Here is a 26,455-nt window from a genome sequence, read left to right as displayed (position 1 = left end):
GTGCTGGATATCGGATTATTTATAATTGAGTAAGAAGGAAGTCAAGCATGGCGGCCAGAAAATTTTCCATTGAAAACAAATACTATATAGAGTTAATTGAATTTTAATTAGTTATGTTCTAGCTAAATTAAAAACACACGGGTAGTTCCCTTTTATTGCTCTGCCTATTAGGTACAGTAACATTAATTGACAATCCATGTTGATACGGACAAATCATAAAGGCATTGCCGCAACGAGTATGTATGCTAGTTTCTTGTTCTTGTCCGTTGAAAATTAGTACCGTTTATCTTCTTCACATATGGGTTAGTAACATAAGTGGCCAAGATAAGCTGTGCCTGTGATTCACGTTCACTTTCATCGGTTATCTAGTTGTATTGATTCACGTTCACTTTCATCAGTTATCTAATTATTGTATTAAAATATATATTAACGCTTACAATAAGGAAAATAGCTTTTGATATGGAAAAGGAAAAGGATTTTTGTACTAGCATTATGAACTATCGGATTTGTCCTATATCCATAATTTTTGAGAGAGAGAAATTTCGTTCCTTAATTGCTTTGATTTTTCAAAGTGGCAGGGTGTTTCATCTAGCTACTGTTCTGCCGTGTGCCGTGTTCTATACTTTACTGTTTCTGTATTTTTCATTTAATGTTATTTATATATCCCTTTCACATGGTAAAGGAGAATTGCTTCCCCTAAATCAACAATTAACCATGCAGTGATGCACATAAGGCTACAAGGGTCTTACTGCAGCGAATAAAAAAGGGTTAAAAAGGCTTCAATAACGATCTTAAATCATAGCGGTCAGCGTCTCAAATGTGAACATACAGAACATCCGTGAGCAAGCTTTCATGCCTTGATTAACACCCTCCAATATTATTCAAATGAGCGATCATCCAGAACGGTTTATTAATATTATATTTTTAATTTTTTATGTCATTTCTTTTCCTTTCATGTTTTGTCTTTGTTAGATGTCATTAGAATTAAACTATTCACCTGATGGTGTGAAAAGACGACAAAAGATAGAGATAGATTCATAGGCGTCCAAAAGAAAGCAAGAAAAAATAAATAAAAATAGAAAATAAAACAATTTCCCCCAGTAGTCAAGTCGTCTTAACGGATCATATATGTTTATTTTTTTTATTACTTCAACAAAAAAAAATATACAATCACAATTCTGATACTAATCAACAACTACCACGAAAGTCTTAGCCCAATATTCTCATCGTTCTAACTCATACTACGATCAAGTTGTCTCTTTTCTCTCCTTTCCTTTCTTCCTCCTTTATCCTTCACCTAAATGAGAAATCCCTTTTCTTAGATAAATAATAATCTCTGCCTTGTTGCCACTGCCATGATCATCATCAGAAAGCACACAATTTTGATCCTTCTAGTGTTATGCTTTCTCTTCCTCTCTCTAAGCACAGCACAAGTGAACTACCGAACGTGCAACCAAACATGCGGTTCATCCAAACCTTACCCTTACCCTTTCGGATTCTCCTCCGACTGCGGAATCCGCCTCAATTGTACCACCGACGGCGGAATCTTCATCGGTAAATTCCCAGTCCAAGAAGTAACAACGGACAGCATAATCGTCGGCATCAAAGCACAGTGCAATCGCCCATTTTATACATTCCACGAACTCTTCAGCCACAAGTACGCTCCCACATCGGGGAACGTGATCTTCGTGCAGAACTGCTCCAAAACGGCGTCGTCTTGCACCGTTCCGGAGGCTATGGTGCGGGAATACTTTGACTACTCTGAGGATTGCAGAGAGGGAAGTAGCTTGAGCTGCTACTTCGAAAACAACAGCACCAACAAGTTCTTGAATAAGAGCATCTTGGATGGGTACGGCTGTGGCAACTTTATGTCTTCCATCTGTTCGGAAAATTTGAGGAACAATTCCGGTGCTACGGTGTCGTTGGAGGTAGCCACAATTCAGCTTGGTTGGTGGCTTCAGGGAGCTTGCCAGTGTTCTAGTGATGCTAATTGTACCGAAATTGAGTCCCCCGTTGATCGGAAACCCGGCTTTCGGTGTACCTGCAAGGAAGGCTTTGTCGGCGATGGCTTTCTTGCCGGAACAGGCTGTACGAGAATCAGAGGTTAGTTCTTGCCTTTGTTCTTATTATTTTCTAAAATATTATAATTAGTTAACTTTTAGTTAGATTAATTTAATTTCTATACCCCAAATTTTTAGATACATTGTTATGGTGAAAAACTTTCCTTTGTCTTTGTTATTTTATTTTTTAAATGGCGATTAGGAACAGGCTGAATATATTTTTAATTACGTAATATTTGGTGGTTAGTTGAGTCAGTTGGTTGTCAAGTGTTGGAACGAGGATTAAGACATGAGAACTGGTTCTGAATTGGGGAGCTGCCTCAGCGCATCGTTAATTGGTCAGCAGATGGAGCCACCTACAAAAACGCTCTAACTTTTAAGTTAGTATCCGTATATTGAAACAGCTATATTAGAATAATGATAACGTATTTGGAGAGAAGAATAGGTCTCTCTCCCTTATCCTTATTCGTTCGGATGGGTCTTCTTTTCTCTAAGATCCAGTCTTTTCGAAACTTCTTTCAATTGTTAACTGTCAAGATCTTCGAGCTAAGAGAACGAGTCACGTGGAGGGCGTCTGTCCGTTACGGATGTGAGTGTGTGCCGCTTGGTGGACTCCGTTGTTGAGTTGGTTAGAACAGTGCCCCCAATGCGTCAAGGCGTGAGGTTCACGGTTGGCGCATTTGCCTGCTCGCGTTCCTGTAAAAATAGTTTCTACCCAACGCAGGTTTGTCGGCATGGGTCTAAGCTTCTAGCGGCTTCTTCGAGCGTGGGAGTTGCCTTCAACACCTGTTTCGAAAGCGTCGCTTCGATTATCGTATTTAGAGCATTAAATACACTTGAATGTCATTTGAAAGCGCGCAAAAAAATCAATTCTGCCCCTGACCTTTCACGCTTCTTTTTCTACGGTTATAGTTACCACTTTTGTTTTATATTTTTTCTATTCTTCCGATCCCCTCTTTCTATAACTACCACTACTACTCACCTACTTCTTTCATCTCTCCTTGACTGCTACTTTCACCTTTGCTTAAGGATTTCGTGCTACTGCCGTGAGGGACTTGCCATTTCTAACTTCCAGCACCCTTCTGTGTCGTAATTACTGGTGGTAAATAGCAATTTTATTTATTTTCTACCATTGCTGCTTTGCATCTGTCATTTTTCGAATCTGACATTTGTTAGATAGTTTTTAGAAAGAGTGTTGTAGGTGTCGTTTTTGCGGTTTAGGTTAAGATGATTTAGTGTAAAATAACTTTGTTTTAACTTAAAATCTTTCTTTAACTTGGTGTGATAATAAAAAAATAATAATTAAAAAAATAATAAAAATATGATTATAAAAATTTAATAATAATAATAAATAAAATATATTAATTTAATATTTTAAAATATAATATTTTTATTCATATTTTACATATTAAATATAATTTTATATTTTTATATTCATGTTTCAGTCTTATAATTTTTTAAATAAACCCAGACTATGCGATTAATAAATCCCGTCCTTTTCTGCATTCTCCCACACATGTCACATTTTTTCTTGTAAGATCCCTCGGAATGACATGATTTAGTTGGAGACTTTTCTTTATGTCATAGCAGTTCACAGGAAATAATTCACCATGTTGAAAATGACTTGTTTTATATTGAGTTGCCACTAGCCAGCTTAACCTCTTGGGTATTATAAATAATAAAATAAACAAATAAATAATCATTTTCCTAGCTACTTCCTTTGATCCACTCTCTTTAGTTTGGATACATGCCAATGCCATTCATGATTACAACTAGTACAAATAGACGGTGCGGACCAATAGTTTAGGGTACATATCTTACACGTGATATATTAAATATTTGATAATTATATGCAAATCCTAAACATAACGAGATGTTTTGCCAGTAAATAATTATAGATTATAGATTTGCAGCACTATCAAAATAAAAATCTGAGTCATAATTTTGAAAGATGAGCTGGATAGTGTTAAATAATTGAGGGTGGCCTCAAGCGTAAAAGGATGGTGCAAGTAGGACCGCGTAGCAGCCAGCAAAGAGACGAGAGAAATAATTGGTGGAGCCCAAAACGTAAGTGCCACTTAATTTATTGGGGCAACCCATAATCACGGGGAATTTAAGTCAACAAGACTAATCAATTAGGCCAGTGGTCAAATGTTCTTTCCATAAAATTTGGTCCAAAAAGGGAACTTTACTTTTTTTTACTCTGATGTTAGGACATGGATACAAAACGTGATATAATATGAGACATGTTAATACACAAATTTTAAAATTTTATGTTATAGATATATGCATTCATATAAAATATAAAAATTTTTTTATATAAATCGTAATAATATTTTAATATTTTATTAATATTAAAATATAAATTAAATTTTTTAATTATTTTATTTTAATTATAGTAAGTATTTAAAATAGTTTTTATTTTAATAAACAATAATAGTATACCTAAATTTATTTTAAAAATATATGTTAAAAATAAAACTAGACATATTTAATAGGTGATGGTATTTAGGTGTGTCCAATATATGTGGAGAAAAAATTTTTATTTTTTTATTAAGATCCGGTTAGACATAACAGACACGTGTATCGAATAAGTGTCGGTGAATATTGTATTCAAAATATACAGCAACTCAGCGAAGCGAAGGTTTTTTATTCGTAGGTTTTTTCTTTTTTCTTGTCATACTAGTAGTAGTTGTTGTAATCTAGAAGAGTACGTTCCTCGCAAGAAATGGAAGCTTCGCCTAACTAAATGTATAACTTTTAACTATTAGATGCACTAATTAATTATCTAATTATGAATGCACTGCTAAAGTAATTAAACCAAACAACAAAACTGCTGAAGCGATTAGAGGATAAACCCTTGAATCTCTGTAAGTAATTCGTACAACCAGAGACGCCAATCAAGGAATCCGAATTGAAACATGATCTATGGCCACTAGCTACTACTAATTAATATTATAAACTAAGTTGCTATTAGCTCAACTTTATGTCATTTTTTTATATAGTTCTGGCCTTCTGGGTTAGTAATTGTATTTTGTGATGATGGGATCGTAAATATGCAGCCTCTTCAGCATGCAACGCAGCCAAGTACATGTCTGGCAGATGTGGAGGAACAGCGAGATTTGTCATCTTGATTGCAGGTGCCTTATATTTAGCTAGGAAATGACATACAATAAAACCATACACATTGAATTATAACATACAAAATTGATATATGAGATTACTTTGGTTGACAGGATTTGCTGTAGGAATTTCAGTGATGATAAGTGCGGTTTCAGTATTTTGTTGTTTGTTTAAAAGGCGCAGCAAATTGAGAGTCACAAAGAGCACAAAAAGGCGGTTCACGGAAGCAACCGTCAACTACAGCGTCCCTATCTATCCCTACAAAGACATAGAGAGAGCCACCAACAGTTTCTCTGAGAAACAACGCCTGGGAACCGGTGCATACGGTACAGTTTACGCGGGAAAACTTCACAACAATGATGAATTGGTTGCCATCAAGAGAATAAAACAGAGGGACGCCAACGACAGCATCGAGCAAGTAATGAACGAGATCAAGCTCCTCTCTTCAGTCAGCCACACTAACTTAGTGCGATTGTTGGGTTGCTGCATAGAACACGGAGAACAGATCCTGGTCTATGAGTTCATGCCGAACGGAACATTGAGTCAGCATCTTCAAAAAGAACGAGGAGACGGTCTTTCATGGCCGATTCGATTAAGAATTGCCACCGAAACAGCACAAGCCATTGCACATCTTCACTCTGCCATGAATCCCCCAATCTACCATAGAGATATCAAATCCAGCAACATACTCTTGGATTCCAATTTCGGTTCAAAGGTAGCTGATTTCGGTCTCTCTAGACTTGGAATGACTGAAATATCCCACATTTCAACGGCGCCACAGGGGACCCCTGGCTATGTTGATCCGCAGTACCATCAAGACTTTCATCTTTCTGACAAGAGTGATGTTTACAGCTTCGGCGTTGTTCTTGTTGAGATCATAACTGGACTCAAGGTGGTTGACTTTACCCGCCCTCATAATGAAGTGAACCTGGCCTCCCTTGCAACTGATAGGATCGGGAACGGGCTCTTGGACGAGATCATAGACCCCTTTCTTGTGCCTCAAGCAAGAAGTGATCCTTGGACACTTTCCTCAATACACAAGGTTGCTGAGTTGGCATTTAGATGCCTTGCGTTCCATAGAGATATGAGGCCTTCAATGACAGAAGTGGCAAGCGAGTTAGAACAACTCACTCTTACTACGTGGCCTAGTTTTGGTGACAATCATAATTGTGTAGCTTCTACAGAGTTATCCTCTTCTTCTTCCTCCTCCTCCTCCTCTAATGAGTGTGAGAAACCACTTAGCAGTAGAACCAAGGTCGGGCTACTAACTGGGCCCAAGTTAAGGTCGTTGTTGGATAGGACCAAAAGTAGCTCACCGGTTTCGGTGCAAGATAGAGAAGTATGGTTGAGTGAACAAAGCTCTCCCTCGTCAAATAGTTTCCCTAGCAAGTCATTTGATTGAGATATATTAAGGAAAAGTCTAGGGCAGCAACTTTTGTGTTTTTTGGCCAGTACTTAACCATTTAAACAAAAGTGAGTAATCTTCTACAATTAGATGTAATCTCACACTATTAAAAACACTATTGATGACCAATTAATGATTACAAAACACTAAAATTGCTAGCCCCCTGGCATTCTTCATATATTAAATAGAGACCACTTTGATAAAGACATTAAATATGTCTTTTTTTAAGACATTTACATGTGTCATGATATTATTAGTCATCTTTATTAAATCGGTTAATAATTTATTTTTTAATAAACCAGAACAAAATCAGTTTATTATAACAACAATAATAAACCCAATTGTCTATACTATAATTATTAGACCCGATTGATCCAATTGATTTATACAATTTGAACCGAATCATGTTTAAATTTTTTGATATAAAGACAAATATATCCCTAATTTTTGTTTTGCAGACATTTAACTTCCTATAAATATAAAAATACAATTAGGTCCCTAAATAAAACCTAACCTTAGCCCCAAGCCCAAGCCCAAGCCCAAGCTCAAGCCCAAGCCCAAGCTCTCAATAATCTCTCAAGCTAACCCGAAAAAGAAACAAACCTAGTCCTATCGTCTCATTCCTCTCCCTTTCTCACTGAAGCTCGAACTCCTCATCTCTTTGCTTACTGGCTTCGCAATCGCAAGCTCTCCCTCTCTCGTCTTCAGCCTCGCACCCAAGGTCCTCATCACTTCCGTGTCTTCAGTCGTCAATGTCTTGCATTCAGCCACGCTCACACGCCTTCCCTGAACTCGTCGTCGCCGGCATCAGAAGTAGCCGCTGGCGTCAGAAATAGCCAGTCTCGAGACTGATCCTGCAAAGCCTGATCTCCTTCAAATGCATGACTGACATTTCAGATCTGGGCTTGATCGCTACATCTGGATAATTGGAATTATTTATGCTTACTTTATTCCGAATGTAATCTCATATGCTGGTTTATTTGATGATATCCAGCTATTTTAAATTTGGAATAATGTACTGTCTCAGGTTATAACATAACTTCATATACCAAATGAAAAAAAAATATATCATAATTTAAGCTTAGTACTGGAGAAAAAGAAATGCAGAACATGTTATAACTTTAACCTATTTTAACATGTTTGGTATCATTAAAGACAAGTTTCACAGTTAATTGTATGATTGATTAAAAATCGGAGAATATAAACCTTTATATTGAGAATACTGTTTAGGCCCACAAACGATTCATGTACACAATGTACAAATTACTCAATCTGATATAATCTGAGAAACATCATGTACAACTACCTAATTTGATCACTACCGACCTCTGACATAAGAGTGAAAATGGTGCCATCCAATTCAATTACAGGGAGGGACTTCACAGGAATGTTGCTGGACCTTCAAGAAGAAAATGCTGCTTCCATGGCTTGTAAGATCAATGCAGTATTAAATTTAAAATTCCTGAAGCTCCTGCCAGGCCCTATATCAAGATTTTGAAATTCATTTTCAGACTTTGTGGGCTGGCTATCCATGAATGATGAGCTACTCCCTGTAGAACTGTGCTTTGCTTTCCACACGCAAATTCCTTAACTAATGTAAAAGGCTTGTCAGCAATCATCTAAGCAACTCACTTTTCAATTCTTAACAAAATCCCAAATTAAATACAATGCAGTGCAACGAATTAAACCGTGTGTGTAACCAACTTACCTTTAAGTGGCAAATCAGGCCTTGGAGCCAAAGGAGGTGGATGTGTCCATGATTTCAAGGATCTGCATAAAAGACACCAGTTTTCATAAATTTCAACAACTCCTGGGACAATGACCAAAACTATCAAAAATCACGTGCCGCTGTACTCACGCCAAAAAAGGGGACACCATATAAAGCTTGGGGCCAGTGATTCCACGACATATCACTTCATCACTTGCTGGTTGAAGGTCATCAAGCCGGTGCCACATATAGATTCATATAAATAGAAGAACACCAGTACTCAAATACGAAACCAGGGACAAAATAGCAAATGCATTATAATGAATACAACATAACACTATTAGAAAATGATCCAACCAGATAGAAAACAAAACTTAAAAGTAACATGAGAAAGCGTCACATACATTGATCTCCTTTTTGGTTTGTGGGGTAAATGCAGTATCATGTTTCACACCAGCAATAATGTAAAATTAGCTATGCTAGACTCATCGGCTAGAGATGCAAAATTAGCTAATGAATAGGTCTTTCTCTTTGTGCCAAACCCCTCTTCATACTTCATACCCAACAACCTTTGACTCTGTTTGTGTGCATAACAAACACAAATGCATTCATCATAGATATATCTCAAAAACCCCATGCATAGATTCCTTTACATCATTGTTAGTTATTCGCGCCACTAGTTCTTATTTCAAAGTCCATTTTAATTTCAGTTGCCAATTTTTTGCATAACCCCTTTAATTCTGTTTGATCCCAATTATATAATTATTAACAAAATAGCAAACATTCCCAATTTTGGCTTCAATCATTGATAAAGTTCATGTTTTTATGAATACCCATGTGCCCATATTAGTGATCTTCCCTCAATGTGATTATTTTCAGCAACAAAGAGAATAATTAATTGATATTTTCAGCCAAAAAATCAAAGATAGCAACAAAACAGAAAAGGGAAGAACAGAAAAATTTGTTGGAACTCACCAAATTAGAACCAGGTTGTGCGAAGGAAGCCGAGGAGTTGCTGAAGGCGAGGAGGAAGTTCGGGGACCTGCTGCTTCTGTCTCCGGCGACGACGGGAAGGCGCGAGACTGACTGTGAGGCGGTGACAAGACAGGGAGCGACGACGACGTCCAGTCCTGGGAGCTGCTGCTACTGCCACCAGCGACGACGAGGGCAGGGAAGGCGCACGAGACCGGAGACCGTAGGAGATCGACGACGAGCTTGTCAGAGACAGTGAGAGAGACCGATGCCGATAGAGGGAGAGGACTTGAGTTCGCGTCAATGAGGCAGAGAGGCAGAGTGAGAGATGAGAGAGCTGCAGTAACAGTAATGTTGAGGGAAGAGAAGAGGCTGTGAAACGACATAGTTTCATATATCTAAGGAAAAAAAAAAGGGAAAAAGACAAATAGGTCCCTGACTTTTTAGGTTTTTGACAAATTCATCCCTGACAAAATTTAAATACAAAAAAGTCCCTGACTTTAACAAACGGAGGACAATTTAGTCCTTCCGTCTGTTTCCCTCTCACACATCAAACGGAACTGGCTGAGGTGGCTATAACGGTGTCCAGGTGTCCGTTACGGTGCCACGTTGGAAGGGAAAAAAGATCGAAGGACAAATAGGTCCTTACTGATCAAAACGACGTCGTTTTGATAAGGTAACCCTAATGAGATTTAAACTGGGTTTTGTGAAGTAACATACGCAGCACCTGCTCAGATTTGTTCATGGTGGTGTTGCTGAAATTGATGGCCAGTGATGGAAGCTCATCAATCAAGAGACAACGCGGAGGTGTTGGCAGACGACAGGAAGGCTCTTCTGTAAATGCAGCTCCATGTTCAGTTCAAGCTGGGGATGAGAAAGATTGCATCGCTCCAAAATGCTTCTGCGGGATGTATGCGATATTTTACATGTCGAAGACAAATACCAACCCAAACAGACTATTTTTCGGATGCCCATTCTTCAAGGTAAGCTCACAATTTTTTATGTATATGGATGAAGTTGAGAGTTTTTTTTTTATCCCAACATATTTTCATACCATCTGAATTGATTTAGGTGAAACAACCATATTGCAAATTCTTTGTGTGGGTTGATGACCATATTGGAAGAATTGAGTGCATGGAGCCAACAAAGGAATTGGGTGACAATCAGAGCTTAAATGTTGAAGAACATTTTGGGAAGATAGAATTGGAGAACAGAATAGCTGATCTAGAGCAAAGGATAAATTACCTAGAGAACAAGAAAAGCAGTAACTTCTGGGTCATTGTTCTAAGCTTGATTGTTGTAGTTGTTGGTCTTTGTTTATTTAGAGTATGAAAAATATGAAAAAAATGTGGATTGTAATGAATTATATCTGTTAACTATTTTAGCTAATATAAATGAAAGAAAGAAGATTTTAATTATCCATATCTTGTTGGCTTGAAATAGATACAGAATGCGTGTAACATACATGTTTACTTTCAAGAGATGAACCTAAGTCAGAAACAAGCCATATATAATTCATTCAATCAACAATAATTCATTCATTCAAACTAAACCATAATATAGGAATATTGTCATACCACAACATAATAACATCTAGGATAAGTAACTGTAGCAGGTATATCATCCCTCGGATTCCAAAATACTAATTCATAAGCAACTAAATTGGCTAAAAGAAAGTTTGCCAATATGTATTACAACCAAGTATTGCAGCAAAAAACTAATTTTTGTTTCCAAAATAAGTCAGGAACAAGCTTGTCACTTTGTCTGGTTCTTGAAGCCTGGATTTGGTATAAACTTGAATAGTCCTGTTGTGGCAGAAGTTGTTGCTGCCAGTGTCTCCTTTGATACTCCTCCACTAGATGTTGTTGTCACACTTGTTGAAGTTGGTGGAGCAACTTGAGTCTGAGTTGTAGTTGGTGCAGGTGGCCTTTTGATTGGTTGCTTTGGCCTAAATTTAGCTGGTATTTTGGAATGAGTATGTTTTGTTGTCTTGATTGGTGCTTAGCTGAATGGTGCTGCATGTGAAGAAGTGTCATGTGCTTGTTCAGCTGGAGCTGGCTGTTGTGTATTCTGGTCAGCCTACAACATTTATAATGAAGACACATAAGTCCTTTAACATTTATAATGAAGACACATAAATCCTTTATCTTTTATAATGAAGACACATAAATCCTTCATCATTCATAACGAGGACAACTAAATCCTCACGTGCTTTGTTACCTCAGGCTCTGGAGCAGATTGGGATAATGGAAGTTCCACTAGTGCCTGACTACTTGAGTTCTGGTGCCTTGGTCAATTTTGTTGCTCAGCCAGTGTTGGTCAGCAGCATTACTCCCCATGTCCCTTGCACATGTATGCTCAGATTTAAAAGTTTTAACCTGGAAGCACCTAAGAGAATTATTGTAGGATACATGTACAACCCATGGACATTCTTCTCCTTTGCAGCCCACCCGAACCCTTTCTTTATCATTTTTAATCCATTGAAGCTGCCTACCCTCAGATATGAACAAGTCCTTCACCACTTCTTTAAAATCATCAAGAGTTGCAAACTTGGTGCCTACTTCAAAGTGGCCTTCTCCAAATCCATACTCATCATTGAACTCCGGCCAATGTTGCTTCTCAGCTTCTTCATCAGAGGAAACAGGGGTATGCAAATCCTCTGAATGGTATTCATAGTCATACTCTGAATCAGTGCAGCTTGAGTGTTGGTCAGGCCCATTACTAGGCCCACTATTGTTCAAAGAAGGCCTAGCTCGTTGGTCTACACTGGGCCCAACACCTGGTTGTACATTGGGTCTTTTTCCACCAATATTCGATCTATTCTTCCTTGGTGCATCCTGCCTCTTTATTGGATCCTTCTTCTTCTTCTCTTTCATTTTCCTCTTTGGTACAGCCACTTTTTTTCCCTTGTAAGTCATACTTCTCTTCTTTTTGGTACGTTTCTCTTCTCCACTGCTATTCTCATCATCACTGTCATCATTATACCCCGAAGGTGGATGCTTGTAAGGTTCACCCTCCGTGCTCTCGTAGCCGTCATCAGAGGAGGATGTCATCAGATTATCACAGATATCATCTACATCTACGCACTCAACATTCTCAGTTCCTGCATTCCCGCCTCCTTCTTCTTCTACATACTCAGGTTCATTGACAACATGATCAAAGTAAACATGAAACTCATCTTTTTCTTCATTCCTAATCAAATTTCACACAATTCACGAATCCTATTATCCCCTGTTAAACGATGAAACCCAGATTCTATATCACTGGCTGTACTATCAAACCAGTATATTGCCTTGTAGCCAGGATATCCTAAACCCTCATACAACTTCACCAAATCTCCAAAGTTGATAAAATCTATGTCCATCTCTGGAAATTTGTCTACTTTTTCATCCATATAAACAAGTCCCCCATCACCATTCCTCACAAACTTTCCTCCATGGTGAAAAACAGGAATTACATATCTATCAATCATCTGTAATTTTCAAACAAAAATAAAATCAACCCACAATGCATAGAACCCTCAGAATCTTTCAAATGAAGACAAAATAACTTTTTTCAAATAGATTGAAACAGAAAGCAACCATAGCAGAATGTCATTTACATGCATCACACCATACACTAAATGGAACCCTAACGCGAATGTCATCATGAACGTTGTGGACTTGCTTACCTTGATTGATGATTGAACTTCTTCAGCATACGAACTAAGTCTCTCCTACTCCACCTTCTTCGATGACACTTCAGTTTCGAGCCAGAGGGAAGGAAGCTCTAGCTTGATGAAGGGGTTAGGGCAGTATATGGTAATTTCTGTGTTGGCAAAGGGTTTTTATTAAGAATGGGTTACCTTATCAAAACGACGTCGTTTTGATCAGTAAGGACCTATTTGTCCTTTGATCTTTTTTCCCTTCCAGCGTGGCACTGTAACGGACACCTGGACACCGTTATAGCCACCTCAGCCAGTTCCGTTTGATGTGTGAGAGGGAAACAGACGGAAGGACTAAATTGTCCTCCGTTTGTTAAAGTCAGGGACTTTTTTGTATATAAATTTTGTCAGGGATGAATTTGTCAAAAACCTAAAAAGTCAGGAACCTATTTGTCTTTTTCCCAAAAAAAAAAGACTCGGACTGGTTTATATAAATCGGATGGGTCGAACCAAATTTAAAGCACCTGGTTTGGAGATAGATTTTATTAATCGGTTTTTAATAATCAACCAATCACAGAATGACACATCAGCAACTAAAAAAAAAGTTGTTTTAGATATCTTTATAAGAGTATCCCATACTAAATTCTTCCATTGATTTTATCTGTGGGAAAATTATAATGAATTAAGACGTCTATTATGGCAAAGAAAAATTTAGTTCAGGGGATAATTAATCAGTATTTGTGCATGATTAACCGTACCATTTATCATTCTTTAAATTTAAAAATATTTGATAACAAAAAAAATTAACTAAAAATAGTTAAAATTTATCTTATCTAGCATTTATTAATTGTTACGACAATTAATAAATATTAAATAAAATAAATTTTATCTGTTTTTTTTTTGTCTCCTTAACATTATTGCTTTAAATATATATAGATTAGTCGAATTTTTTTTAATTTAAATTAAATAATTATAATATTATGATAATGTGTAATATGTAGAATATTTATCGATTTGCATAATATATCATATATGGCAAAAATGCATTTCGGTTACTCTATACTCAAAATATGACGCACGCTTTATTGAGTACTCGAGATATGTATATAAAAAGGTCAATTTTATGGTTCCTATGAATTGGTGTCTAAATTTTATCTAATTTACTTTTTGTAGTAAATTTTGATTTTTTAAAAATTATTTATTGTTATATCTTTTAAATTAAATATTATTTTTAACCTTTTTTAGTAAATAGACAACATCTTTTAGACACCATAGCATTCACCGTATAAGAATATACAGAACTTAGTACCAGAATAAGTGTTAGAGGCTATAAAAATGAGTGCAGCCCAGATGTTTGCCTTCATTTAAGATGTTTTTAAAGTTTTGAAAAGTTTAAAAAGCATATATGGCTCAATAAAAGGATTGTGTGTGATAAAAAAGCATTAACAGATTGAATGTAACGTGATATGTGGTTGAGACACTAAATTTTAAAGTTGGTTTTTGTATTTCTTGTGTTACATAGTTACTTAGTTGATATGTTAGGATATTATGATTTATTTAGTTTTAGTTGGGACGTTATTATTTGTTGAATTTAAATAGTTAGAAAATGATATATTAATTGACTTTATTTTTGATCTGGTTGTTACAAATTTAATGTCTTAACTCAGTATTATACACTATAACTCGGCAATTTGAGTTATAACTCGGCGGTTATACATTATAATCAGATTCAACAGGCTACATTTTGGAATAAAACTGTCTGACCAGATATTTATTACTCATTAAACCTAATAACTGCTCATCAATTTAGATAATCAACAAGAATATAATTTACCTGTCTTACTTCACCTATAAAGGTATGATGTTTTATCTTCAACAAGAACACACTGAATTCTCAGTACTAACTTAAGTATTGGAGTGCCTTTTGCAGGTACACTCCCTCTTTGCTCATACTCTCCTTGATGTGACATCCTTCTAGACGAAAAACTCGGATCATCTCAGTTTATAGCTCGACGTTGAAGGCCAAAACTCGGCGTTAAAAGCTAAAGTTCGACGTCAACCCCTGCAGTCGAGGTTACGTCTAGGTTGTTCATACCATAACAGTTCTAATTAATTTGTTGTCAATTTAAGATATTTGAACATAAATATTTAGATGAATTGTTAGCCGTTTTAATATAAAGTGTTCGGATTAGTTAGCTTAGGTTAGTTTAGGTTAAATAATTAACTAATATGATGGTTTATTTGAATTAAATTTGTTGGCAGAGCAGAAAATTAGGTTTTGATGATTTTTATGCTGTTAAATTTAATTATGTTAGAATATTATTCTTGTTGAGGTTGGCCGGTTTATAGCTTGTCTGCTGATGATTGTCTTCAAACTTTTTATCGAGATGAGTTATACGTCGCCAAGAAGAGAACAAGAGGATGGGTGCTGCTGATGCATGAGCATCTTTTCTCTATTTTCTATTTATTTAAGATGTAAATTTATTGAGTTTTAATTGGATTTTAGTGTTTGAAGCTTATTTGGATGCTACTTTGAGTCGCTTTAGTATTTTAATTATTTAAGGTGAAGTTTGGATCGGTTTGACAGAGTTCGTGTAAAAGGAAAGAAGAAAATTTTGAATCTGCCAAGCTGGCACTAAACGCAGACTTGGGCGTTTAGTGCTAGGAAGTCAAAAACGAAGAAGTCTCTGCCACCAGGGGCGCTAAACGCCAAGCCTGGCATTTAGCGCTAGGAAGGTAGAATGGATATGGAGGTTACTGCCTCCTGGGGCGCTAAACACTGAGCCTGGCGTTTAGCGTTAATAATGCGGATCAATCTTCACCAAATGAGCATTTTTAGTGGATTTGACTTCTAATTATTATATTTTATTTTGTTCTAAGTATTTTTATTCCCAAACACAATCTTTTGGGTTTTAGTTATTTTTAGTTTATTTTATTTTCAAATCAAATTAGGTTAGATATAAAAGGGAAAAGATTTCGCCCTTCGGGGAATCTCTTCTTTCTTCCTCGTTCCACACTTTCACATTTTTTAACCCTAGTTTTCTCTCTGAGTCATGAGAAACTAGACTCCCTTGGTTAAGGTTAGGAGCTCTGTTTATTTCCATGGATTGATACTATTGCCACTCTATTTCAATTAATGTATTAATTCAATTTCAAGGATTACTTTCGTTCTTCATCTTATGAATTTGAGTGTATTGGAAAATAACTCCTATTCTACATGAATTCTTGTTGATTCTTGAAAAAGTTATCTCACTTGAATACTAGCTTGAAAGTAAATTCCTCCTAAACTACTAATTTCTTGGACTTAACGGGATATGTTATATATAATCCTCTTATATTTTGGTAGTTAGGGTTTTTGTGGCCAATAAACTATAATCGAACCTAACCCTCTAATCTACATTAAGTGACCAAGAAATTGGCGGTTGATTAGGTTAGAGGAGACTAAATTACTAAGGAATTAGGGTTTATTCAATTACAGTTTTTCATGAAATGAATCTTACAAGTTTAAAATAGTTGGTAAGAAATCTTAATCCGAAAGAATAAATAACTCCAAAATCTTAACTATTTTCTCACATACATTTCACACCAAGTCTACTGTTTGCTTTCTTACTCTCTGAAGTACTGTCTAATACTTTTGAATATCAAAACATTATTTTCTGCTTGCTTGACTAAGTGATTCAATCGACTATTTTTGTTCAGTCCATCAATCCTCGTGGGATCGACCTTCACTCACCGGAGGTATTACTTGGTATGACCTAGTGCACTTGCCAGTTAGTTTGTGGACATTTGAAATTCGCAACACCTGCAAAAGGCACTTCGACACTCAAGTCAATATGTTGAGTAATAAGCTTTGCAGAATACCATGAATCAAATAATCTTCTTACCATTTCTTTTATATCTGAGAAATGAAAGTAACTGTTATGTCTTCGAGTAATGGTGTTTTAAGTGGAGAATAATTTTATATCTAACATTTTGATATTCGTTTTAATGTCAGTTATGGCTAGCTGGTCTTTAACGCTTTATGACCGAGTAATAACTTGTAACCGATGTATAACGGTCACATCATAGACCTCAAGCTTGGTCTAGTGGTATTTTTTATGACATAGGTTGAGCTTTTAGGGAACGTGTTATAACTCGGCGTAAGGAGCCCCCAGTTCAATGTGTTTCATTAAAAAGTATTTAGTACAGTTAAATTCAATTTTGCATTTTCGTAGGGAAAGTAAAAGGAAAATGAAAAAAGGTCATGTCATTAAAAATTGTTTTCAATTTTCAATGAGACTTTATTACCATTGGCCGTTTGGAAAACAACGGTTGTGATCTACTTGAAATTGAATGGATTTTATTAAATGTTTGTTTAAAGTATTTTGGAATCTTAAAAGTTTTCATTAGAGCTATTTTACTTTTATTGAAATGAATTTTTAAAGATCAAGGGATGACTAAAAGAGGTTAGTGTACTCTCGTTTGCTTTTCTAATTTTGTTTCCTCGCTTACTGGTGCACGAAATTGCAATCACACTTTTGCAATTCCGCACAACTAACCAGCAAGTGCACTGGGTCGTCCAAGTAATACCTTACGTGAGTAAGGGTCGATCCCACGGAGATTGTCGGCTTGAAGCAAGCTATGGTTATCTTGTAAATCTTAGTCAGGATATCAGAAATTATCAGGATTGATTGTGAAAAGTAAAAGAACATGAAATAAGTACTTGTTTTGCAGTGATGGAGAATAGGTTGAGGTTTTGGAGATGCTCCATCTTTTGAATCTCTGCTTTCCTACTGTCTTCTTCTTCAAGCACGCAAGGCTCCTTCCATGGCAAGCTGTATGCAAGGGTTTCACCGTTGTCAGTGGCTACCTCCCATCCTCTCAGTGGAAATGTTCAACGCACCCTGTCACGGCATGGCTATCCATCTGTCGGTTCTCAATCAGGCCGGAATAGAATCCAGTGATTCTTTTGCGTCTGTCACTAACGCGCCGCCTTCAGGAGTTTGAAGCTCATCACAGTCATTCAATCATTGAATCCTACTCAGAATACCACAGACAAGGTTTAGACCTTCCGGATTCTCTTGAATGCCGCCATCAGTTCTAGCTTATACCACGAAGATTTTGATTAAAGAATCCAAGAGATATCTACTTAATCTAAGGTAGAACGGAGGTGGTTGTCAGACACACGTTCATAGTTGAGAATGATGATGATTGTCACGGATCATCACATTCATCCGGTTTAAGAACAAGTAATATCTTGGAATGGAAGCAAGCATGATTGAATGAAAAACAGTAGTAATTGCATTAATCCATCAAGACACAGCAGAGCTCCTCACCCCCAACCATGGGGTTTAGAGACTCATGCCGTGGAAAGTACACCAAGAAACGTGTAAAGTGTCATGAGGTACAGAAACAATGTCAAAAGATCCTATTAATAGTAAGCTAGTAACCTAGGGTATACAGAAATGAGTAAATGACGTAAAAATCCACTTCCGGGGCCCACTTGGTGTGTGCTTGGGTTGAGCATTGATACTTTTCGTGTAGAGACCTTTTCTGGAGTTAAACGCCAGCTTTGGTGCCAGTTTGGGCGTTTAACTCCAAGTTTTATGCCAGTTCCAGCGTTAAACGCTGGAAATTCTGATGCTGATTTGCAACGCCGGTTTGGGCCATCAAATCTCGGGCAAAGTATGGACTATTATACATTGCTGGAAAGCCCAGGATGTCTACTTTTCAATGCCATTAAGAGCGCGCCAATAGGGCTTCTGTAGCTCCAGAAAATCCACTTCGAGTGCAGGGAGGTCAGAATCAAACAGCATCTGCAGTCCTTTTCAGTCTCTGAATCAGATTTTTGCTCAGGACCCTCAATTTCAGCCAGAAAATACCTGAAATCACAGAAAAACACACAAACTCATAGTAAAGTCTAGAAAAGTGAATTTTAACTAAAAACTAATAAAAATATACTAAAAACTAACTAGATCATACCAAAAACATACTAAAAACAATGCCAAAAAGCGTATAAATTATCCGCTCATCACAACACCAAACTTAAATTGTTGCTTGTCCCCAAGCAACTGAAAATCAAAATAGGATAAAAAGAAGAGAATATACTATAGACTCCAAAATATCAAGGAAACTTAGCTCCAATTAGATGAGCGGGACTAGTAGCTTTTTGCCTCCGAACAGTTTTGGCATCTCACTCTATCCTTTGAAGTTTAGAATGATTAGCATCTATAGGAACTCAGAACTCAGATAGTGTTATTGATTCTCCTAGTTAAGTATAATGATTCTTGAACATAGCTAGTGTATGAGTCTTGGCTGTGGCCCAAAGCACTCTATTTTCCAGTATTACCACCAGATACATACATGCCACAGACACATAATTGGGTGAACCTTTTCAGATTGTGACCCAGCTTTGCTAGAGTCCCCAATTAGAGGTGTCCAGGGTTCTTAAGCACACTCTTTTTGCCTTGGATCACAACTTTATTTCTTTCTTTTTCTTTCTCTTTCTTTCTTCTCTCTTTTTTTCGAATTTTTTTTTGTATCCACTGCTTTTTCTTGCTTCAAGAATCAATTAAATGATTTTTTAGATCCTCAATAACAGTTCTCTTTTTCCTCATCCTTTCAAGAGCCAACAATTTTTAACATTCTCAAAACAACAAATTCAAGAGACATATGCACTGTTCATGCATTCATTCAGAAAACAAAAAGTATTGTCACCACATCAAACTAATTCAACTAGTTTCAAGGATAAATTTCGAAATCCTGTACTTCTTGTTCTTTTGTGATTAAAGCATTTTTCATTTAAGAGAGGTGATGGATTCATAGGACATTCATAGCTTTAGGACATGAATTTTAAATTTTATTAATTATGAATTAAGAACAAGACTCAAAAATAGATATAAGATTAGACTAGAAAATAAAAATATAAAACAAAAATTTTTAAATAGGCTCCTAATGATAGAGGTTTTCACAGAGTTAGGACTCAACAACCTTGATTTTGAGAAGTGGATTCTCCCTCAACTTGAGATGAGAGCTTTTGGCGTTTCAACTCTTGGAGTTCACGCCCCTGCTTCTCTTGTTCCTTCAGCAATTTGCAGAGCATGCAGTTCTGATTCTGTTGTTCTTCCTTCAGTTGCTCCATAGTTTCTTGTAACTTGATGATAGATGCTTCTAGGCTGGTCCAGTAGTCAATTTTAGGAAATTCAGGGAGGAACTCCTGCGCCCTCCTTTTGATAGAGTTGTCTTGCATTTGTCCTTCCATTGACTTCTTGGTGATTGGATGTTCAATGGGTATGAATTCATCTACTCCCATCTTTACCCCAGCCTCTTTACAGAGCAAGGAGATCAAGCTTGGGTAAGCCAATTTGGCTTAAGTGGAATTTTTATTTGCAATTGTGTAGATCTCACAAGCAATCACATGATGAACCTCCACTTCTTTTCCAAGCATAATGCAATGAATCATCACTGCTCTCTTGATAGTGACCTCAGAACGGTTGCTAGTGGGCAATATGGAACGCCCAATAAAGTCTAGCCAACCTCTTGCAATTGGTTTGAGGTCTCCCCTCTTGAGTTGGTTTGGGACACCCTTTGAATTGGTTATCCACTTAGTTCCAGGGAGGCATATGTCCTCTAGAACTTGATCCAACCCTTTATCTGCTCTCACCATTCTCCTATTAAAGAATTCAGGATCATCATGCAGTTGAGGCAATTTGAAGATTTCTCTTATTTTGTCCAGATGGAAGTACATAACTTTCCCTCTGACTATGGTTCTGTAGGTATGGTAAGCAGTTCCAGTCATTCTCTGCTTATCTGTTAGCCACAGATTTGAGTAGAATTCCTGAACCATATTCCTTCCAACCTTTATCTCAGGATTGGTTAGAACTTCACATCCTCTGTTTCGAATTTGCTCTTGGATCCCTGGATATTCATCTTCTTTCAGATCAAATTTAACTTCCGGGATCACTGACCTCAGACCCATTATTTTGTGATAATGGTCTTCATGTTCTTTGGTTAAGAACTTCTCTTGATTCCAAAGATTCTTTGGATTATTCTCTTTCTTTCCTCTTAAATTGGTTTGTTTTCCCTTAGGAGCCATGATCTTGATGAATCTTGGCTTAGTGATCACGGAAAAGCACACCAAACTTAGAGGTTTGCTTGTCCTCAAGCAAAAGAAAGGAAAGAAGAGAGAGAGAGGAGGAGCAAATTCGAATGGTGTGGGGCAATGAGGGGGCTGAACGTGTATTTATAAAGTGGGGAGGAGAGATTTCGAAAAAAAAAAGAAAAATTTAAAAGGAGATTTGAGAAGATATGGAAAGAATTTGAGAGAAGGGTGAGTTTTTGAACAAGATTTGGGATTGATTTGAGAGATTTGAAGAGTGATTTTAGATTTTTGAAGATTTGAAAGTGAATGATGAAAGGTTGAGATGTATTTATGTAGAAAAGTATGGGTAAGAAAAGGAAAATTTGAAAAAAATTTGATTGGAAATCAAAATCTTGGTTCCCCACCTTTCTGGCGTTAAACGCCCAGAATGGCACCCATTCTGGCGTTTAACTCCCATTTGTTGCCCATTGTGGGCGTTTAACGCCCAGCCAGGTGCCCTGGCTGGCGTTAAACGCCAGAATTCCTTTATCACTGGGCGTTTTTCTAAAACGCCCAGGATGCTGCACACCTGGCGTTAAACGCCCAGAATGGTGCCCATTCTGGCGTTTAACGCCCAAAATGGTACCTTTACTGGCGTTAAACGCCCAGAATGGTGCCCATTCTGGCGTTTAACGCCCAAAATGCCCCTTACTGGCGTTTTTTCGCCAGTAAGCTCTTTTTCTCTGCTTTTTGCGCTGAATCCTTCTGTAACTCTGTGAATTCCTTCATTTTTGATACTTGCCTTTGTAAAAACAAAACATATAACCTGCTAATGACTGGGTTGCCTCCCAGCAAGCGCTTCTTTACTGTCTTTAGCTGGACCTTTACTGAGAATCACTCAAGTCTCAGTTTTGAGCATTCCTGCTCAAAATTGCCTTCAAGATAATGCTTGATTCTCTGTCCATTAACAATGAACTTTTTGTCAGAATCAATATCCTAAAACTCAACATATCCATATGGTGACACTCCTGTAATCACATACAGACCCCTCCACCGGGATTTGAGTTTTCCTGGAAACAATTTGAGCCTAGAGTTGAAGAGCAGGACTTTTTGTCCCGGCTCAAAGACTCTGGATGACAACTTCTTGTCATGCCACTTCTTTGCCTTTTCCTTATAAATTTTTGCATTTTCAAAGGCATTGAGTCTGAACTCTTCTAGCTCATTTAGCTGGAGCAATCTTTTTTCACCAGCTAACTGAGCATCCATGTTTAGGAATCTGGTTGCCCAGTAGGCTTTATGTTCCAGTTCCACGGGCAGATGACAGGCCTTCCCATACACCAGTTGGTATGGAGAGGTTCCTATAGGAGTTTTGAATGCTGTTCTGTATGCCCACAGAGCATCATCCAAGCTCTTTGCCCAATCCTTTCTTCGGGCTATCACAGTCCATTCCAGGATTCTTTTTAGCTCTCTGTTAGAGACTTCAGCTTGCCCATTTGTCTGTGGATGATACGGAGTTGCCACTTTGTGGCTAATTCCATATCTAACCATAGCAGAGTATAGCTGTCTATTGCAGAAATGAGTGCCCCCGTCACTGATTAGTACTCTGGGAACACCAAATCTGCTGAAGATGTGTTTCTGGAGGAATTTCAGCACGGTCTTGGTATCATTAGTGGGTGTAGCAATTGCTTCTACCCACTTAGATACATAGTCCACTGCCACCAGAATGTAAGTGTTTGAGTATGATGGTGGGAATGGACCCATGAAGTCAATTCCCCATACATCAAACAATTCTATCTCTAATATCCCTTGTTGAGGCATGGCATATCCGTGAGGTAAGTTACCAGCTCTTTGGCAACTGTCACAGTTACGCACAAACTCTCGGGCATCTTTATAGAGAGTAGGCCAGTAGAAGCCACATTGGAGGACTTTAGTGGCTGTTCGCTCACTTCCAAAATGTCCTCCATACTGTGATCCATGGCAGTGCCATAGGATCCTTTGTGCTTCTTCTCTGGGTACACATCTGCGGATCATTCCGTCTGCACATCTCTTAAAGAGATATGGTTCATCCCAGAGGTAGTACTTGGCATCTGAAATTAATTTCTTTCTTTGCACTCTGCTGTACTCCTGGGGTATGAACCTCACAGCTTTATAATTTGCAATATCTGCAAACCATGGAGCTTCCTGAATGGCAAAGAGTTGCTCATCTGGGAAGGTCTCAGAGATCTCAGTAGAAGGGAGGGACGCCCCAACTACTAGTTCTATTCAGGACAGATGATCAGCTACTTGGTTCTCTGTCCCTTTTCTGTCTCTTATTTCTATATCAAACTCTTGCAGAAGCAACACCCATCTGATAAGCCTGGGTTTTGAATCCTGCTTTGTGAGTAAGTATTTAAGAGCAGCATGGTCAGTGTACACAACCACTTTAGACCCCACTAGATAGGATCTAAACTTGTCAATGGCATAGACCACTGCAAGTAACTCTTTTTCTGTGGTTGTGTAATTCTTCTGTGCGTCATTTAGAACACGGCTGGCATAATAAATGACGTGCAGAAGCTTGTTATGCCTCTGTCCCAACACTGCACCAATGGCATGGTCACTGGCATCACACATTAGTTCAAATGGTAATGTCCAATCTGGTGCAGAGATGACTGGTGCTGTGACCAGCTTAGCTTTCAGGGTCTCAAATGCCTGCAGACACTGTGTGTCAAACACAAATGGTGTGTCAGCAGCTAGCAGGTTACTCAAAGGTTTTGCAATTTTCGAAAAATCCTTTATAAACCTTCTGTAGAATCCTACATGCCCCAGAAAGCTTCTGATTGCCTTAACATTGGCAGGTGGTGGTAATTTTTCAATTACCTCTACCTTTGCCTTATCCACCTCTATTCCCCTGCTTGAAATTTTGTGCCCAAGGACAATTCCTTCAGTCACCATAAAGTGACATTTTTCCCAGTTTAAAACCAGGTTAGTCTCTTGGCACCTTTTTAGGACAAGTGATAGGTGGTTAAGACAGGAGCTGAATGAGTCTCCATATACTGAGAAGTCATCCATGAAGACTTCAAGAAATTTCTCCACCATATCAGAGAAGATGGATAGCATGCATCTCTGAAAGGTTGCAGGAGCATTACACAGACCAAAAGGCATCCTTCTGTAGGCAAACACGCCAGAAGGGCAAGTAACTGCTGTTTTCTCTTGGTCCTGAGGATCTACTGCAATTTGGTTATAACCTGAATAGCCATCCAAAAAGCAGTAATAATTATGGCCAGCTAGTCTTTCTAGCATTTGGTCTATGAATGGTAAAGGAAAATGATCCTTTCTGGTGGCTGTATTGAGCCTTCTGTAGTCAATACACATACGCCACCCTGTGACTGTTCTTGTAGGAACCAGTTCATTTTTTTCATTATGAACCACTGTCATGCCTCCCTTTTTGGGGACAACTTGGACAGGGCTCACCCAGGGGCTATCAGAATTAGGATAAATAATCCCAGCCTCTAGTAATTTAGTGACCTCTTTCTGCACCACCTCCTTCATGGCAGGATTTAGCCTCCTCTGTGGTTGGACCACTGGTTTGGCATTATCCTCCAACAGGATTTTGTGCATGCATCTAGCTGGGCTAATGCCCTTAAGATCACTTATGGACCACCCAAGAGCTGTCTTGTGTGTCCTTAACACTTGAATCAGTGCTTCCTCTTCCTGTGGATTTAAAGCAGAGCTTATAATTACTGGAAAAGTGTCACTTTCTCCCAGAAATGCATACTTCAGGGATGGTGGTAGTGGTTTGAGTTCAGGTTTGGGAGGCTTATCCTCCTCCTGAGGAATTTTCGAAAATTCCTTTGTTTCCACTGATTCTTCTTGATCAGGTTGAGCATCCTTGAAGATGTCCTCAAGCTCTGATTCTAGGCTTCCAGTCATGTTGACCTCTTCTACCAGAAAGTCAATAATGTCAGCGCCCATGCAGTCATTTGGTGTGTCTGGGTGCTGCATAGCTTTTACAGCATTCAACTTGAACTCATCCTCATTGACTCTCAGGGTTACTTCCCCTTTTTGTACATCAATGAGAGTTCGTCCAGTTGCTAGGAAAGGTCTTCCTAGAATGAGAGTTGCACTCTTGTGCTCCTCCATTTCCAGCACCACAAAGTCAGTTGGAAAGGCGAATGGCCCAACCTTGACAATCATATCCTCTATTATGCCTGATGGATATTTAATGGAGCCATCAGCAAGTTGGAGGCATATCCGGGTTGGTTTGACTTCTCCAGTCAACCCAAGCTTTCTGATAGTGGATGCAGGTATTAGATTGATGCTTGCTCCAAGATCACATAGGACTGTCTTGGTGCAAGCACCTTCTAATGTGCATGGTATCATAAAGCTTCCTGGATCTTGAAGCTTTTCTGGTAAGCTTTTTAGAATGACTGCACTGCATTCTTCAGTGAGAAACACTTTTTCAGTTTCTCTCCAATCCTTCTTATGACTTAAGATTTCTTTCATGAATTTAGCATAAGAAGGTATTTGCTCAAGTGCCTCTACAAACGGAATCTTTATTTCAAGAGTCCTTAGATAGTCTGCAAAGCGGGCAAATTGCTTATCCTGTTCTGCTTGGCGGAGTTTTTGAGGATAAGGCATCTTGGCTTTATATTCTTCAACCTTAGATGCTGCAGGTTTATTACTTACAGAAGTGGTTGAAGAAGCCTTGTTAGAGGGATTACTGTCAGCACTCTCAGGTGTCTGATCCTCCCTTGGCGTCTGAACGCCAGGATTGGGTGGAAAATGGGCGTTTAACGCCAACTTTTCCCCCTTTTCTGGCGTTTGAATGCCAGAACTGGGCAGGGAATGGGCGTTTAACGCCAGCTTTCCCTCCCTTTCTGGCGTTTGAACGCCAATAACATTCCTCTCTGGGCTCTTACTGTCCTCAGAGGGATTTTGAACAGTGGTTTGGTTATCCCCTGTCAATTGTTCCTTGTTTGGCTTTTTGCTACTTTGAGCAGTGTTATTCAGTGTCTTCCCACTCCTCAGTTGAACTGCTTGACATTCCTCTGTTATCTGTTTAGATATTTGCTGTTTTGCTTGATTCAACTGCAGTTCTATGTTCTTGTTAGCAACTTTAGTTTCATGGAGCATTTCTTTAAATTCTGCTAACTGTTCTGTCATCAGGAGCAATTGTTGATTAAGCTCAATCATCTGTTCTTGAGGATTAGGATTAGTGACTACTGTCATGACTTCCTCTTTTGGAGAGAACTCATTGCTAGAGTACAAATATTGGTTTCTAGCAACAGTGTCTATAAGCTCTTGAGCCTCTTCAATTGTCTTCCTCATGTGTATAGATCCACCAGCTGAGTGGTCTAAAGACATCTGAGCTTTTTCTGTAAGCCCATAGTAGAAGATGTCTAACTGTACCCACTCTGAAAACATTTCAGAGGGGCATTTTCTTAGCATACCTCTATACCTCTCCCAGGAATTATAAAGGGATTCATTATCCTCTTGTTTAAAGCCT

The 26,455-nt window shown here is 38.1% G+C and overlaps 1 protein-coding gene, 2 long non-coding RNA genes and 1 other non-coding gene across 4 annotated transcripts; 2 read left to right on the top strand and 2 right to left on the bottom strand.

Annotated features, from left to right (window-relative positions):
• The first annotated feature begins 730 nt into the window (after positions 1–730).
• LOC112705783 (wall-associated receptor kinase-like 14) lies at positions 731–6,820 on the top strand. Its single transcript, XM_025756750.3, has 3 exons — positions 731–2,103; positions 5,123–5,200; positions 5,297–6,820. Exons 1-3 carry the CDS (start codon positions 1,356–1,358, stop codon positions 6,583–6,585), a joined length of 2,115 nt encoding a protein of 704 aa, XP_025612535.1. The 5' UTR covers positions 731–1,355; the 3' UTR covers positions 6,586–6,820.
• Positions 6,821–7,966: 1,146 nt separating this feature from the next.
• LOC112705784 (uncharacterized) lies at positions 7,967–8,555 on the bottom strand. Its single transcript, XR_003155563.3, has 3 exons — positions 8,447–8,555; positions 8,297–8,358; positions 7,967–8,179 (listed from the first exon to the last, which is right to left on the bottom strand). It is a non-coding gene; the product is annotated as an uncharacterized protein (transcript).
• A 38-nt stretch (positions 8,556–8,593) lies between these two features.
• LOC140174787 (uncharacterized) lies at positions 8,594–9,505 on the bottom strand. The gene is made up of 2 exons (XR_011864468.1): positions 9,272–9,505; positions 8,594–8,873 (listed from the first exon to the last, which is right to left on the bottom strand). It is a non-coding gene; the product is annotated as an uncharacterized lncRNA (long non-coding RNA).
• Positions 9,506–9,619: 114 nt separating this feature from the next.
• Positions 9,620–10,683, top strand: LOC140174788 (uncharacterized). The gene is made up of 2 exons (XR_011864469.1): positions 9,620–10,251; positions 10,340–10,683. It is a non-coding gene; the product is annotated as an uncharacterized lncRNA (long non-coding RNA).
• Positions 10,684–26,455: the final 15,772 nt, after the last annotated feature.

Source organism: Arachis hypogaea, chromosome 8 (assembly GCF_003086295.3).
Source record: "Arachis hypogaea cultivar Tifrunner chromosome 8, arahy.Tifrunner.gnm2.J5K5, whole genome shotgun sequence".
Classification (NCBI taxonomy): domain Eukaryota; kingdom Viridiplantae; phylum Streptophyta; class Magnoliopsida; order Fabales; family Fabaceae; genus Arachis; species Arachis hypogaea.
This window is presented reverse-complemented; position numbering and strand designations above follow the sequence as displayed.

Excerpts from the sequence above, each read along its gene's own strand:
- LOC112705783 (XM_025756750.3), top strand. The coding sequence starts at position 1,356 with ATGATCATCATCAGAAAGCACACAATTTTGATCCTTCTAGTGTTATGC. Across the intron at positions 2,104-5,122 it reads AGGCTGTACGAGAATCAGAG|CCTCTTCAGCATGCAACGCA; the intron begins GTTAGTTCTTGC and ends GTAAATATGCAG. Across the intron at positions 5,201-5,296 it reads ATTTGTCATCTTGATTGCAG|GATTTGCTGTAGGAATTTCA; the intron begins GTGCCTTATATT and ends TTTGGTTGACAG.